General features: G+C 43.0%; 1 protein-coding gene across 1 annotated transcript in view; it reads left to right on the forward strand.

The window, feature by feature from the left end:
• Window positions 1–794: 794 nt before the first annotated feature.
• Window positions 795–15,418, forward strand: part of TES (testin LIM domain protein) — a 41,225-nt gene continuing 26,601 nt past the window's right edge. Inside the window, exon 1 of the mRNA XM_074952068.1 lies at window positions 795–1,224. Within this exon, the coding sequence (XP_074808169.1) occupies window positions 1,198–1,224 (27 nt within the window). The 5' untranslated portion in view covers window positions 795–1,197. The remainder of the gene's footprint in view (window positions 1,225–15,418) is intronic.

Consider the following 15,418-nt stretch of genomic DNA (forward strand, 5'->3'; position numbering starts at 1 on the left):
GTGGATTCCACCCCTAAGTACTTTTGTAAATCCCATTGTTAATGGAATTTTTAGAAGTGCCTGGGTGTCTGGGTGCCGAATGCCAATAGAGTTTTATATACCTACATACCTTGAAAAATCTGACTAAATCCCTCAGTGCCTAACTCCCCAATTTTCTAATCGCCTCTAGGCACTATTAGAATACAAATTAGAACAAATACAATAAACAAATCATAAAAGAGCAAAAAAGCGATGCCCCAGCCAAGCAGCCTACAATTAGCCAGATGGCGCAAACTGTAGCATAGACAGAGCCAAAATCTAACCCTCTGACGTTTTCTTTGCACAGAGCTTGTGTCATCTTGACATTCAGTTGAGCTGCTTTGTGACCGCAGTGATTTACCGGTGAAATTCCTTAGAGTGGGGCAAGCTGCCCACAGGCAGTAGAGCTGAAGGCAGAGGAAATACATTTATCAAAGGACAAGGCAAACCCCAGAAGAAAAAAAAACAGAGACTAGTTTCTGGCTGGGAAGTTATCCAACATATGAGGACAGTTTTAGAGAGGCAGGCCGTGATCCTGTCGCCTGCCAATACATCACTAGATTTCAGGCCATTTCCCCTTCTTTGGGAGGAACCTAACTTCCAGGCGGATTTGCCCAAAGCTGGAGAGTTGTGCCAGCAAATACCTTCTCCATGACCTTATCAGCTGACTCAGTCTGTGAATGATTCACAAGCCAAACTCACAGACCCCTCTGCCCCCCTCCAACTTCGCAGCTCCTCCCAGACCGACACCCGGCTCCGAGCACGCAGAGGGCTGCCGCGGTCTGCCGGTGCTGCGGCTGCACAGCGCCGAACCGGGGAGGCGGCAGTCCGGCACTCCCCTCCCCCGAGTCGGGCCTTTTGCGAGCCCCGGGCTGCGGCTGCTTAGCCGACAAGCTCGCCGGAGCCCGGTGCGAGACTCTGATTGGCTCGCAGACCAGGGAGCCGCCACAGCGGGATTGGCTGGGGAGCTGCCTTTGTTCCCTTTCCACTCCCTCCACGGCAGCCACTGCCGCAGGGCAGCGGAAGTTTGAGTGCAAGAGCTACGCTGGCTGCAGCGGCTGGCTGGGTGCAAGCAGGCGTGAGGCTAGCGCAGCCCTCACCACATTCGCGTGCCGCTGGTGAGCGTCTCCCTGCTCTGACCCTTCGCTCGCCCAGCCTTGCTCCTAGCGGAGAGAGACAATGGACTTGGAGAGCAAAGTGAAAAAGGTAAGGGCGGGCCGCTGGGTTACCTGCTCCGGGCGCTCCTTGGGGCGAACAACGCCCCAGCTCCCCACTGCTGCTCCTCCTCATTGTGCTTTTCCTATATAGCAGCAGCCCTGGCTGCTCTCCTCTCCTTCCTTCCTCCAGATCCATTGCAGCCGCTGTCCTGTCTATAGTGTCTGATCGGGAGGGGATAGATAAACTCACTACACGGAGTATGCACCTCCTGGTTCAGTCATAGCTAATGCGGGAGGGGCGGAGTGGGAACCCCCCCACACACACACACAACCCCCCCCCCCCCAAATCTTATGTTGTGCAGGATCTGCTTGAATTATGTTGACTTTCCCCCTCAAGCTGCTGCTAACTTCTCAAGGGAGCGGGAGTTGGGCCAGTTAATTGGGGCTCCGAGTTGGATCCGATTAGAATACAAGGTGAAGATCTCCAAACCCACAGAGCATGATGCATGGCCCCTCCCTGGTTCTCGGCCAGGTTTACTAGCTTTGCTGTTCGCGTTCAAAGACTCGTAAATGTGGGTAGTGGTGGAGGGTGTGTGTGTGAACGTGGTGGCTGGGAGGAAGTTGGGTAACTTGTTTCTGTTTTTTAAAGTAGAAGGTTAGAGGAAGGGTTGTTTAATATGACCAGAATAAACTCGTACAAAATAAGAGGCACTGAATGACTGGCTTACTAACCAACTCACTGCCATCATCCACTGTCCTTCCCTAGCCCCCCAGCCAAAGAACGTTTCTCTCCATTTGCAGTGGCAATTGTTTAAATACAGAAAATTGCTCTCCTGACTGAAGGCCTATGATCATGCAGCCCATACATTTTTTTTTTATCTGATAGGAAAACCAGAAAAGTTAGTGCCATATAAGAACTGAATCCTGAAAAAATAAAAATACCTATCATGCTAACCTGTGTTCATGTATATACCCTTTATAAAGGGCATCTTCAATTAAATCTTTAGCTAATTCAGTAAGTATAGTTTAAGGATACTTTAAAGACCAATTGACTCATTTTGGGGAGAATATTCCATTTCGAGTCAGTTATGGATTTCATTGATGACCTTGTTTTATTGATGTGGAAAACAGGCTCTTTGCTACCTGATAGCAAACTTTTCTTTGGGACATCACAATTATTTGATTTGGAGATAAGTAAGAGAAGCTAATGGAGAGTCAAAGTTTTAGTTTAATGCAAATTTCTTCAATAATGAATTTTGGAAAGGCAGATGGAATATCATATGTGGAATTCTGTAACATGTCTTAAATAGATTTGAGGAATCATCATTGATTTTTTTTTTTCCTAGTGTGGTCTCAACTTAAAACTGTCATATTTAAAAAGGAACCTTGCTGTTTCATTTATCTAGTGTAGTGGTTCTCAAACTGTGGGTTGGGACCCCATTTTAATGGGTTCGCCAGGGCTGGCTTAGACTTTCTGAGGCCCACAGCTAAAGCCCGAACTCCACTGCTTGGGGTTAAAGCTGAAGCCTGAGGGCTTGAACCCTGGGTGATGGGGCTCGGGTTACAGGCCACCTGCCTTGGGCTGAAGCCTTTGCACTTCGGCTTTGGCCCCCCCAGCTCACGGTGGTGCAGCTCAGACTTTGGCCCCTCCTTCTGGGGTTATGTAGTAATTTGTTGTCGTCAAAAGGGAGTTGCGGTACAACGAAGTTTGAGAATCCCATATCTAGTAATAAATATCACAAATGCAGAAGAAACCTTGCATGTGTGATAAACATAAACCTGGAAGCATCTTAAATAGTTATGTCAAAACTTGTCTTGAGGAACAAAGGTTGTGTTCAAACGTGAATTTTTACATTTTTCCGGTACTGTATTTGGCTAGGTACAGAGATTTATAAATGATTTTATTGCTCTTTTATCCCAACGTGCAGACATCCAAAATGTTCCTTTGTTCAGAAAAAAGTGGAAATGACATTTTATAAGAGACTTAAGAAATGTTGGTTTATGAGCCAGAAACTTACCAAAATGACAAGGGTGTCATGGGACTGTGGGTTAACAACTCATTTGTGACTCCTATTCAAGTATAACCAACTTGACTAACTCTTCTCAACCTTTCACTGAGTTAATGTGTGGGGAATGTAATCTGTATGAAAAGCCTGATTGACTTTATAGAATCTGCATAGAACGTTACGTAGGCCCTGATCTTGCAGTTGACTGTGGGTGGGTGCAGCCACACACAGATCCATTGATTTTTTTCATGGGGCTGTACAGAAGGGCAGAGATATGCCTGCACAGTCTCTTGTATGTCTGGAACCTTAATTAGTAAAAAAAGCCCAAACTTTTTGAATGCAGTTATGAAATGTACTCTAAGCCCCTGTGCAATATTTAGATGTTGGGGAACCTCAGGTTCCCCACTCTTTCTGAAATATTACTTCCTCTTTGTATAAGATCAAGAGCTGGGGGAAAGAGTAAATCTAAAATTTCACACCTGTGTTTTCATAGTTTAGCATATCAGTTGTGAAAACAGGTAGTATCAGGTTCTACTTTTGCTTAATAGTTTGGTCTTGGCTTGAGCAAAATTGTCATGGGTGAACACCTGCTTTAAATCATACAATAGGAAATGGAAATAGTGAAAGATGATAATATTACACGAAGGGCTTTTCTGTTTGTTCTGTCTTGTTTTTACCCAACTTTCACTTCTCTCTCAGACTCCAAAACTAGTCTTTGATATCAGCAGAAAAGTCTTTGGTGAGAGACCTACAAACTTCGAAGTGGACACAATAAAAAGAGCAGCATAGCTGCATTTTCATAAATTAACCTGATGAAGTCAGGGATACGGAGGACTCCTCCTGGCCCTCCCAAATGTATACATTAATAAACTCTCCATCGTTCTTTTTATCACCTCTCCTCAATTTTTTTTAAACAAAAGAATAATACATTTACATTTCTCAAAATGAAAGTGGCCCCCTTACAGATCCTGTTGCTGATGAACTGAAAGCTTCACTGTGTGATCCTGTGTTTAGTAGTAAATCACCAGCCCTAGTTGTACAACTGCTTTTCTTTCCCGAATGGGGGTAGGGGGGAGTGAAATGTTTTGATTAAAATTTTTATACTGTCATGAATTTACAAAAGGCCACAGCCCTGAATTTCCACATTACACAGCAAATGAATCCCTGCTGTCTCCTTTCTTCCTCATGCCTTTTCTACTCTTTATTGAGCCCCATTGTCTTTTCTCCCATTTCTCTCCAAGCCCCTTTTCACTTTTTGTTCGCACTTTTCTCCAACTGTCTCTCTAAAACAATCAAAACTAACCTCAAAAATGCCAGTCAGGTTTGCCACCCCACAGCTGACACTCCATGCATCTGATGAAGTGGGTTCTAGTCCATGAAAGCTTATGCCCAAATAAATTTGTTAGTCTTTAAGGTGCCACAAGGACTCCTCGTTGTTTTTTGCGGATACAGACTAACACAGCTACCACTCTGAAAGGTAACTGAGTAATCACTATGTCCAGATTGAAGAACCTATTCATTTTTGGCGGGAGGAGGTGGGAGAAGAGAAACTTGGCCTGATGTTTAGTCAGAAGTAAGAAATGGATGTCATTGTGGTTGTATCTGATGCCCTAAATCTACAATGTGGTTGGTGCACAACAGTAGTTAGGTTCTAAAAAGGAACAAGGGACAATGGACTGAGCATACACTGAGCAGTGTGTGACATGAAAACTCCAAAAGATGGTGTTGATAGAATCTAGAAATGGAAAAGAGACATCCCTTGACAATTCAGTATTGGTTTTTCTATAATACATTGAGTATCTTGTTTACATTGCTACTAAATACATCAAGTGATGAAGCTTCTAACATGATACTTCTAGGACTCCTGAAGCTCTAATGAACAAAATTAGAGCCTATAATTCTTCCTCCCTACTCCCACACACATAGCCATTGACAGCCAAGACGGACAATTAACCAGGATGGACAGGGACGCAAAACTATGCTCTGAAGTGTCCCTAGCCTCTGTTTGCTCCCGGAAGCTGGGAATGGGTAACGGGATGGATCACTTGATGATTACCTGTTATGTCCGTTCCCTGTGAAGCACCTGGCATTGGCCACTGTCGTCAGACAAGATACTGGGCTAGATAGACCATTGGTCTGACTCGGTATGGCCATTTTTTATGAAATCTTTCACTGCCTTTAATTTAGGCTAAAAATAATATCAAAGCAAATGCTTACTGAATTGCCAAATTGGTTCAAGTGTGGGTTTTATTTTTTTTTTTTAAACTGGTTCAAATACACTATTTTAGGGATATGCTTTGATGTAACTGGATCCATTTTAAAAATAGGTACACTGGCACAGCTTTTTTTTATGAATGTCTATGCTGGACAAAATCTGGGTAAGAGCTCTGGTTAAGCCTTATCCCCTGTACCATCTATCCAGGTTTGGAGGAGCTTTAAGCCTAAGCTAGCTGGCTGAGTGGGGGCCATGGGTGAGAGCCCGGGCTCCACTTTAAGTTGGGCTGGTACCTGCTCACTTTGCAGAGGATGTATCGCCCCCCCTCCCCCCCCCCAAAAAAAAAATCACTGAGCCCTATGCACTTGCCACAGTTTCTCCCTTCCCATCTCCCCCGCCCCCAGGATAGACAAGTGTTCTCACAATTGAAAGTTCCTAGTGCATCTCAGAACAAGAGCCATGGGATGTGCCCCAGACACACACAGGCAAGTGCACAAATGGTGAGGAAGCAGTCATGTGGGTAGATCTGTGAAGTGGGGGAAGATCACATCCAAGCTAGGCTCAGATTCAGGTGTGATTACTTGGGTTAACTGTGAAGTATAGACAACCTAATATACACAAACCCAGAGACTCTACTTCCCCTCCAGACCAAGAGCTCTGAGATGGAGGATACAAAGTAGCAGGAAGCTGTGCTCTCGAGCCACGCCCTTCTTTTTTAAAACAGTTCTGTAGTTCAGTTATTTTAAAATCCTCTTTGAGGAGAGCTGCAGTGGAGGCCGTGAGGAATCTAGGGGCACAAGCAATTCAGGATCAGGCGCTGGCTATTTCATCTTAACCTAATAATGAATCTGCCTGCTCTGTAGTACTCATTTCACCTCCCTCTGTTGCACTGTAAAATTCTTTGGCTGTCCTTAACCCATTTGGCTATCACTAACTCAATCTTTGTGTGTGAGATTCTATGATATTCCCAACACATGAGCTCAAAGACTGATCAGCACCCCAGAATTCATGAGGTTTGCCTAAATGTCATGAAATAATTTAAAAACAGAACAAACATGGTAGGGGTTTTTTTAATCTGTATCCTAGTTTCTGAACTACTCCCATTATGTGTGGGGGTTTTTTGTAACAATTGCAATCTGAATTTTCAACCTGTAAATCACAGGCTGAATCTGAACATTCGAAAACGCAGGTCTCTGCTCTTGGCCTGTAGGGGGTTGATAGTTCCTTGACCCACCTGGTGTCCACGGAAAGTCACTCTGTTTAGGCCTATTTGACACTTCTTAGCCTTAACAGTTAGTCCTGCCTCCCTTATGCGCTCAAAGACTTTGTAGATGTTCCAGGTGTTCTGCCCAGGAATCTGAAAATATGGCCACATCGTCAAGGTAGGCGACTGCATGTTCTCCTGATCCCACTAGGAGACCATCTACAAGTCTTTGGAAGGTGGTGGGTGCATTCCGCAGCCCGAAAGGCAGTACATTAAATTCATACAGCCTGACTGAAGGTGAAGGCTGACCTTTCCTTGGCGGATTCATCTAGCAGTACCTGCCAGTACCCCTTGGTTAAGTCCAAGGTAGAGATTAACTGGGCCCGTCCCAGTTTCTCTAACAGTTCATCTGTGCGTGGCATTGGATAGTTGTCTGGGTGAGTTACAGCATTTAGCTTACGGTAGTCCACACAAAAACATATCTCCCCATCTGGTTTGGGAACTAGAACCACTGGAGATGTCCATGCACTGCCAGAGGGGCGGATTACCCCCATCTCTAGCATATCCTGAATCTCCCGTTCTATAGCAGTTTTAGTCTGAGGAGATACCCGGTAAGGTTGGACTTTAATTGGGTGAGCATTACCTATGTCAATGGAGTGATATGCCTGTTCAGTCAGTCCTGGGGTGGTTGAGAACATCGGCGCGTAGCTAGTGCACAGCTCCTTGATCTGCTGTCGCTGCATACGCCCAAGGGTCATGGAGATGTTCACCTCTTCCACGCCACCATCGCTTTTCCCTTCATAGTAGACACCTTCAGGCCAGTCAGCGTCATCTCCTCCCTGGGCTGTAAACTGACAAACCTTTAATTCTCTGGGATAAAAGGCTTTAGAGAATTAATATGGTACACCTTGGGCTTTCAGTTGGAGGTGGGGAATGCTTTGAGATAATTAACAGCTCCCAGGCGCTCCTGGACTGTGAATGGCCCTTCCCACGACACTTCCAATTTATGCGCCTGGAGCACCTTTAAGACCATGACCTGGTCCCCTACTTTGAAGGAACGCTCTTTGGCATGTTTATCATACCAGGCTTTTTGCTCTTTTTGAGCATCCTGTAGGTTTTCTTTAGTAAGTGCCAGAGAGGTTTGGAGGGTGTTTTGTAGGTTGGTTACAAAGTCCAGAATGTTAGTTCCTGGGGAAGGTGTAAACCCCTCCCATTGCTGCTTCACCAACTGTAATTGCCCCTTAACCATATACAAGTTCAAATGATGAAAACCGTAAACTGGGGTTTGTAGGCAAACAGCAACTGCTGCAACACTAGGTCCCAATCATTGGAGTGCTCATTTACAAACTTGTGTATCATGGCCCCCGAAGTCCCATTAAATTTCTCCACCAGGCCATTTGTTTGATGATGGTAAGGGGTGACAACCACGTGATTCACCCCATGAGCTTCCCAAAGGCTTTCCATAGTTCCTGCCAGGAAATTAGTCCCTGCATCTGTGAGGATGTCGGAGGGCCAACCTACCCTGGCAAAAATGTCTGCTGGTGCCTGGCACACACTTTTAGCCCTGGTGTTACTTAGAACTGGCCATCTGGGTGGCAAAATCCATGAAAGTCCGTATGTACTGCTTTCCTCTGGGTGTCTTTTTCAGAAAAGGACCCAGAATATCCACAGCTACTCACTGAAATGGAACTTCAATGATGGGGAGTGGCTGGAGAGGGGCTTTGACCTGGTCTTGGGGTTTTCCCACTCTTTGGCATACCTCACAAGACTGGACATAGGTAGAAACCTCCTTGCCCATTTCCCTCCCAGTGGAATGACCTTCCCAAATGGTCTTTGGTCCTGTTCACCCCAGCATGGCCACTAGGATGATCGTGGGCTAAGCTCAAGAGCTTTACCCGGTACTTAGTTGGAACTACCAACTGTCTCTGAGGATTCCAGTCTTCCTGGTGTCCACCAGAAAGAGTTTCCTTGTATAAAAGTCCTCTTTCTACAACAAACCTGGATTGATTAGAAGAGCTGAGAGGCGGTGCGTTGTTCTGTGCCGCCGTCCAAGCTCTCTGGAGGCTTTCATCTGCTTCCTGTTCAGTCTGGAACTCTTCCCTTGATGCTGGAGACATCAGTTCCTCATTGGATTGTGGACCTAGGCTTGGTCCCTCTGGAAGCGATGTAGGGGATGGGGCTGTTTCCGTTGACTGTGAACCGCTCTCCGCTGGTGCACTATGTTGGGGTTCAGGCTCTGGCTGAGCCTCTTGTGTAGGGTTATCAGCTGCTGCCATTTCAGGTTTGGTGGGGCCCTCTGGTGTTGGGGTTGCAAGTACTGGATTCAGTGCTGGCAATGGGTCTGGTGCTGGTTGTTCTGCCAGTTCTGGTTCTGGGACTGGCTCTGTTTGGGTCTCTGGGACTGGATCCACTACTGCTGTTACAGACGCTGGCATGGGGTCTGGTTCCATCACCTCTGACCGGGTCCTGGTAGAAGTTTCTGGAACAGAGCTAGGCGTGACGGCTTGCTTAGCCTGGCTGCGGGTGACCATTCCCACAGTCTTGGCTAGCTTCACATGATTGGCCAAGTCTCCCCCCAACAGCATGAGGATGGGATGATCATCATAGACTGCAAAAGTTCACGTTCCTGACCAGCCCTTGTATTGGACAGGCAACTTGGCTGTAGGCAAATTGAAAGAGTTGGACTTGAAGGGTTGAATTGTCACTTGGATCTCTGGGTCGATTAAATTGGGGTCCACTAAGGTAGCATGGATAGCCAACACTTGTGCTCCAGTGTCCCTCCACGTGGTGACCTTCTTCCTGCCCACACTCAGTTTTGAAAGTATCTTGTCTCCTTATTGGTCATTTTGGTCAGGTGCCAGCGAGGTTACCTTTAGCTTCTTAACCATTTACAGGTGAAAGGGTTTTTCCTCTGGCCAGGAGGGATTTAAAAGTGATTAGCTTTCCTTTTATGTTTATGACTGTAATAAAGAGAGGATCTCAGAGTCATAATTTTTTTTATACAGTTACTGAAATTGAACAAAGCATGAGAGGAACTTGAAGGAAATATTGATTTTTCTTACTTTACTAAAAGTTCTGTTACATCAAGCACCCCTCCTTTAGGATTGTATTTAAAAAGTCTCTCCTGACACAATTGTCCAATTTCAATTGATTGTATAAAATGATTGTTGTGCAGGATGCAAGCTACTGAACTCACTAAAGTGGGAATAGACTAAAATAAACTGACAGTGCTGCTTTGTGTTTGTGGCTAGTTAGTTTTTTTTCCTATGCCCCCTCCCCACCCTCTCAAAGACAAGTACTCAGACTAAAAATCACTAGAATTGAATTGAAAGGTGGATGAGGGTTTTGTATTGTGTTATGACCATGGTTATAATTCCCACATCTGACAGCTGGATGTGTATATAGCTAGCAAATACTTGTACAATTTGAATAAACACTACTAGCATTCTTTGACAATTTTAAGATTATGTAAGTCTCCTTAATAGCCTTAGACTTTATCGCTAGGCTGTGTACCAGTGCCTTAATGTTTACATTCTGGCTCTTACATACAACATTCTCTAGCTAAAAATTGTAACAAGTGAATTATTTGACTACTTGTGTACCAATATTTTACGGCTGCAGCCAGCTCCATGGTTTATACTGTTGTCTGTGCTGCTATGAGCATCCTAACTAATGTTCTCCTCCTTAGATACAAACATTTTTCTGGCATCTCTTAATATTGTTAAATGGATTTTTTTTTCCCCCCACAATGCTCCTAAATCATAGAAGTGTAGGACTGGAAGGGACCTCAGTAGGTTTAGTCCAGTCCAGTGCACTCAGGGCAGCAATAGCTAGACCATTCCTGACAGGTGTTTGTCTAACCTGTTCTTAAAAACCTCCAATGACTGAGATTCCACAACTTCTCTAGGCAGTATGTTCCAACACTTAACCAGCCTGACAGGAAGTTTTCCCTTATATCCGACCTAAACCTCCCTTGCTGCAATTTAAATCCATTGCTTATTGTCCTATCCTCAGAGCTTAAGGAGAACGATTTTTCTCCCTCTTCCTTGCAAAGTACCTTTTTATGTACTTGAAAACTGTTATGTTCTCTCCCCCCCCCCCCCCCCAGTCTTCTTTTCTCCAGACTAAACAAAACCCAGTTTTTTCCAATCTTTCCTCATAGGTTAAGGTTTCTAGATCTTTGATCAATTTTGTTGCTCCCCTCTGGACTTTCTCCAGTTTTTCCACATCTTTTCTGAAATGTGGTGCCGAGAACTGGACACAATACTCCATCAACTTTACACTGATAAGGCCTCAGCTGAAGATATTGGGCAGAACTGGACCCAATCTAAATCCTAGGCAAATTTTTTGGTATGTGTTTTATTTTTTTCATACCTTCATAAAACCATTATCCTATTTAGACAGATTACATGCCACAGTTTTATGATTCTACTGGGGGAGGGTGTAACATGATGCTCCTTGTTACACACATAGCTGCCACTAAATTTCATAGTCATTGTCTCAGAAGCCTACACCTACATAGAAAAGCTCTACATCAAGACAGTAACTCTTTCAATTTCTATAAATTGTAGTTAACTTGCAATCATAAGAAATGGAATGTGAAATCTAACAACTCTTATCTGTTGCTGGATTTCATTTCAAATTCCATTTCATCAAGTTTATCTATTGTAAAAGCCAATTCAACAATGAAGGTAAACATAATCACCCAATCAAAATAGCATCAATATGGTATTTCCAGCAGCTGAATCTCTTGTGTGGATTTTATCCTTTGTCCATGTTTTTACACTTTAGACATTCCCTAAACTAAATTAGGGTCTGTCAGTAATCTGTTTTGTTTTGTGTGACTTTTTCTAAAGTGTGGTGGGGCACTGTGGAAAGTCGTCCCCCCCCCTCCCCTTTTTGTTGACTCTTCCACATCCATATAGATGAATAGTTGATGCTTGAAGCAGAAGAACTTGTAGTTTTCTGCCAAGCTCCCAAGGACACCTGTATAAAAGAATGAAGGTAAAGTATGTTCCCTCATGTTTGCATTGAAGACTTGAATAATGTGGATGATTCTTCTCTCTCTCAAGAGCAAAATAATGTATCCAAGAATACAGCATATTGAAGATTCTTCCAACATGAAGTATTGCGTACCTTAATGTGACACTTTTCCTTGTGTAGATGCTTTAAGAGTTGAGGAAAAACCTCTGTTTTCATTGGGTTGAGAACTTTGGAGAATGTTTTGTACAACTTCTTAAATTCTGGAAAAATCTGAAAACAATGGAAGTATTTAGGTATCCTTTGTTTCTGGAGATTCTGGAGGTTGACATTTTCATGGAGCTAGTTTAGTTTAGTTTCTGTGATTCATGAGGCAGCCAAATCAAATAGGCCTCACTGGTTCCAGTATAGAAGGTGGCTCTTAAAGGAAGAGAGGCACTCAGGAGTGAGAAAGGAGGCCTTGCAGTAGAAATTCTCTAGAAATGACATTTTAAGTTATGTCTCTTCTGCCCTTTACCTCCTTCACCTAGCTCTCTTCAGTTAAGCATAAAGGAAAACCAAGAAAAGGTGAGAATTCTGAGTGCTAACCCCTAGATGTGGGTATTATGTTGGGAAGAGGGTGAGACTCTGACTATGCTCCTCTTTAAAGAGACTTCCAAATAGCTTGTGCTAGAATTCTGGTGGACTCTAGAATTTTTATTTGTAATAGAAATTCAGTCAGATTTTAGGTATCTTGACTACATCTCCTCAGATGAGGTACCACTGGATGATCTGTTTTCTTATAATGTGGCTTCCATCTCTTTTTGTACCTAACATTAGAAGTGATAACTCTTGGGCTTGTATTTCATAAATGTGTTTAAAAAAAAACAAACAAAAAACCTCATAGTAGTTACAAATGACTTCTTTGTTTCTAGCACTATGCGGCATTAGTCATCCATATTGTGCTAGGTAGGAATAATCACAAACAGCAATGGCAACTGAAAGTGATACTTGATGGTAACATGCTAAGACCTGAAATAAGTTATCACCAAGGCAGGCATGTTAGAATGAATCTGAATCCGGAAAGGTCAGGATGTTCTGTACTCTAACTTCATCCTTTCATTAGTGACTTTGGCTTATAAGCTACAGATTGAATGGTCGGAGACTAAACTGCACTTTTGCTTGTTATGGAGGGACTACTACCTCAACACTGAGGAACTGGGGAAACAATGTGAGGAAGTGTCCACTGTCCATACTCTTAACTTTGTTTTTAAAACAAACAAACAAAAACAAAAAAAAAAGCCACACCTCTATTTCCAGTGTAGTGGCCCTTTTTGCAAGTGCTAAAATCTCTTAAAAAATGCTTTCTGCCTGATTTTAAAATCATATCTGATAAAAAGGCGGTAGGAAACTCTGAAGATGTCTTTTATGCGAAATTTCAGCCTCAGACTAATATTTGTGGTCTAGTTATAAATTCCTGATAATCCAGGTTAATAGTAGAAATTCAGGGCTGCTATAATATCACACACATGAACAAACTATTAAGTCTATTAAGTGCTTATGTACAGCCACTGGGGTTGCTAAAAGTTCTGAAATGTATAGATTGTCAGCTGTAACAGTTGGTTCAGCTTGGAATGGAGTAAAGTAGTCTCTTAAGAACATAAGAATGGCCCTCCTGGGTCAGGCCAAAGGTCCATCTAGGCCAGTATCCTGTCTTCCGACAGTGGCCAGTGCCAGGTGCCCCAGAGGGAATTAACAGAACAGGTAATCAAGTGATCTGTCCCCGGTCCCTCATTCCCAGCTTCTGGCAAACAGAGGCTAGGGACACCATTTCTGCCCATCCTGGCTAATAGCCATTGATGGACCTATCCTCCATGAATTTATCTAGTTCTTTTTTGAACCCTGTTATGGTCTTGGCCTTCACAACATCCTCTGGCAAGGAGTTCCACAAGTTGACTGTGTTGTGTGAAGAAATACTTTTGTTTTAAACCTGCTGCCTATTAATGTCATTTGGTGACCCCTAGTTCTTTTGTTATGAGAAGTATTAAACAACACTTCCTTATCTACTTCTGGTAACACTTGCTTAGCTGTAACCATTTAAAACACTGCCCATGAGTCATGAAAGGAGCATGAAACAAATGTTCATTATATTTATACTATCTTCCATACCCAACCTGTCCCTAAATCAGCAATCTTGTTTGACATACCAAATATTTTTAGATAGCTTTCTTAAACATTTTCTTTGACAGCAGTTGACATGAAGAAGCCTTCCTCTGGTAGCATTTCATTTGACCTATCTATCCAATTACTTCCATAATTCCATTTATGGAGAAATTGATTCCATCCTCTTCTCAAACTCTCATTCTCTATTTATGCACATATTCAGTCCACTTTGTTATATTTTTGGATACACTGACAGACTAGTCTGGCATAGAGTAACGGCACCACAGGTCCAACATAAAGTGCTATTCAGAAGCATGCCATTTTGAGAAGAGGAATGGAGAAAATGCAATGCATTTCATTAGCTTCACTTTCGAATTTGGAGACTGTTTGCACCAAATGTGGTCTGTTCTAGTCAGCTAACGAATATTGACTACAGTTCTGTGTATATAGTCAGTCCTTACTGCTGAAGCAAAAGACACATCTGCTAAATATTCTTTGACTATATTACCTGACACATGCTGGCAAGTGCAGAGTATACATGTGAAGGACAAAACTCTGCAACAATTTTGTTTATGGATGCTAAATACTATTTTGGGAGATGTAATGAGTAGTTCTACTGTCAACAAAGGCACTGAGTATGACCATGTAGTGGGGTAGAGACTAGTGCATTTTTGAACGTGAATGGAAGTTGTAGCTAGACCAATTCAGACTGGAAATAAGGCACACATTTTTAACATTGAGAGTGATTAACCATTGGAACAACTTGCTACTCACTGACAATTTTTAAATTAAGATTGGATCTTTTTCTAAAGTATCTGCTCTAGGAACTATTTTGAGGAAATTCTATGGCTGGTGTTGTAAAGGAGGTTACAGTAGATCATAATAGTCCCTTATGGCCTTGGAACCTGTGAATCTATATGAATTTACAGGCTTAACCTCTTTACAGAAACTTTGGAATTCCCTCTTTGGGGGGGCGGGGGGGGGCAGGGGCAGAAATGGAGACGGGGTTAAGTATCAAACAACTCAAGCTCTCTAAAGTAACTAGTTCATGAGGATCCTAGGCTGTCCCTATCTAACTCTTTCCATATTTTTATCCATAAAATTGCCTCACTACTCCCCAGGTTATATATCCAAAGATCTTATTAACGCTTGTTGCCACACTGTGCACTGGGAGTTCCTATTGAGTTGCTTGTTCATTAACCCCTAAATCCTTTTCCAAGTCACTGCTTTCCAGAATGCAGTCCCCCATTGTGTAGGTATGAACTTAATTCCTTGTTCCTAGATGTTTAACTTTCATATTTCTGTTTCAATGGGCCCATCTTCCCAAGTGATCCAGATTGCTTTGTATGACTACCCTGTTCTAATAATTATTTATCATTCCACCAATCTGTCATCTGCAGATTGTAACCCCAGCGATTGTTACCGTACTAGAAACACCCTGATTAGATGGTTCCCAGTTGTTTGCTTTGAGATCCATTTGCCACTTTATCAATTTAACATATGCTTTATTAATAATGCATAGTGCTAATTTATTCAGAATGTCATGCAGTACTAAGTCAAATGCCTTACAAAAAGTCTAGGTATATTAAGTCCACACAGTTTCCTTTATCAACCAAACTTCTGATTCTGTTCTTTGTTTGACAAAACCTATCAATCTTATTTTCCATAAAACAAATGCAGCCGAGGTTTTGTGAAA

This window comes from Natator depressus, chromosome 1, assembly GCF_965152275.1.
Source record: "Natator depressus isolate rNatDep1 chromosome 1, rNatDep2.hap1, whole genome shotgun sequence".
Classification (NCBI taxonomy): domain Eukaryota; kingdom Metazoa; phylum Chordata; order Testudines; family Cheloniidae; genus Natator; species Natator depressus.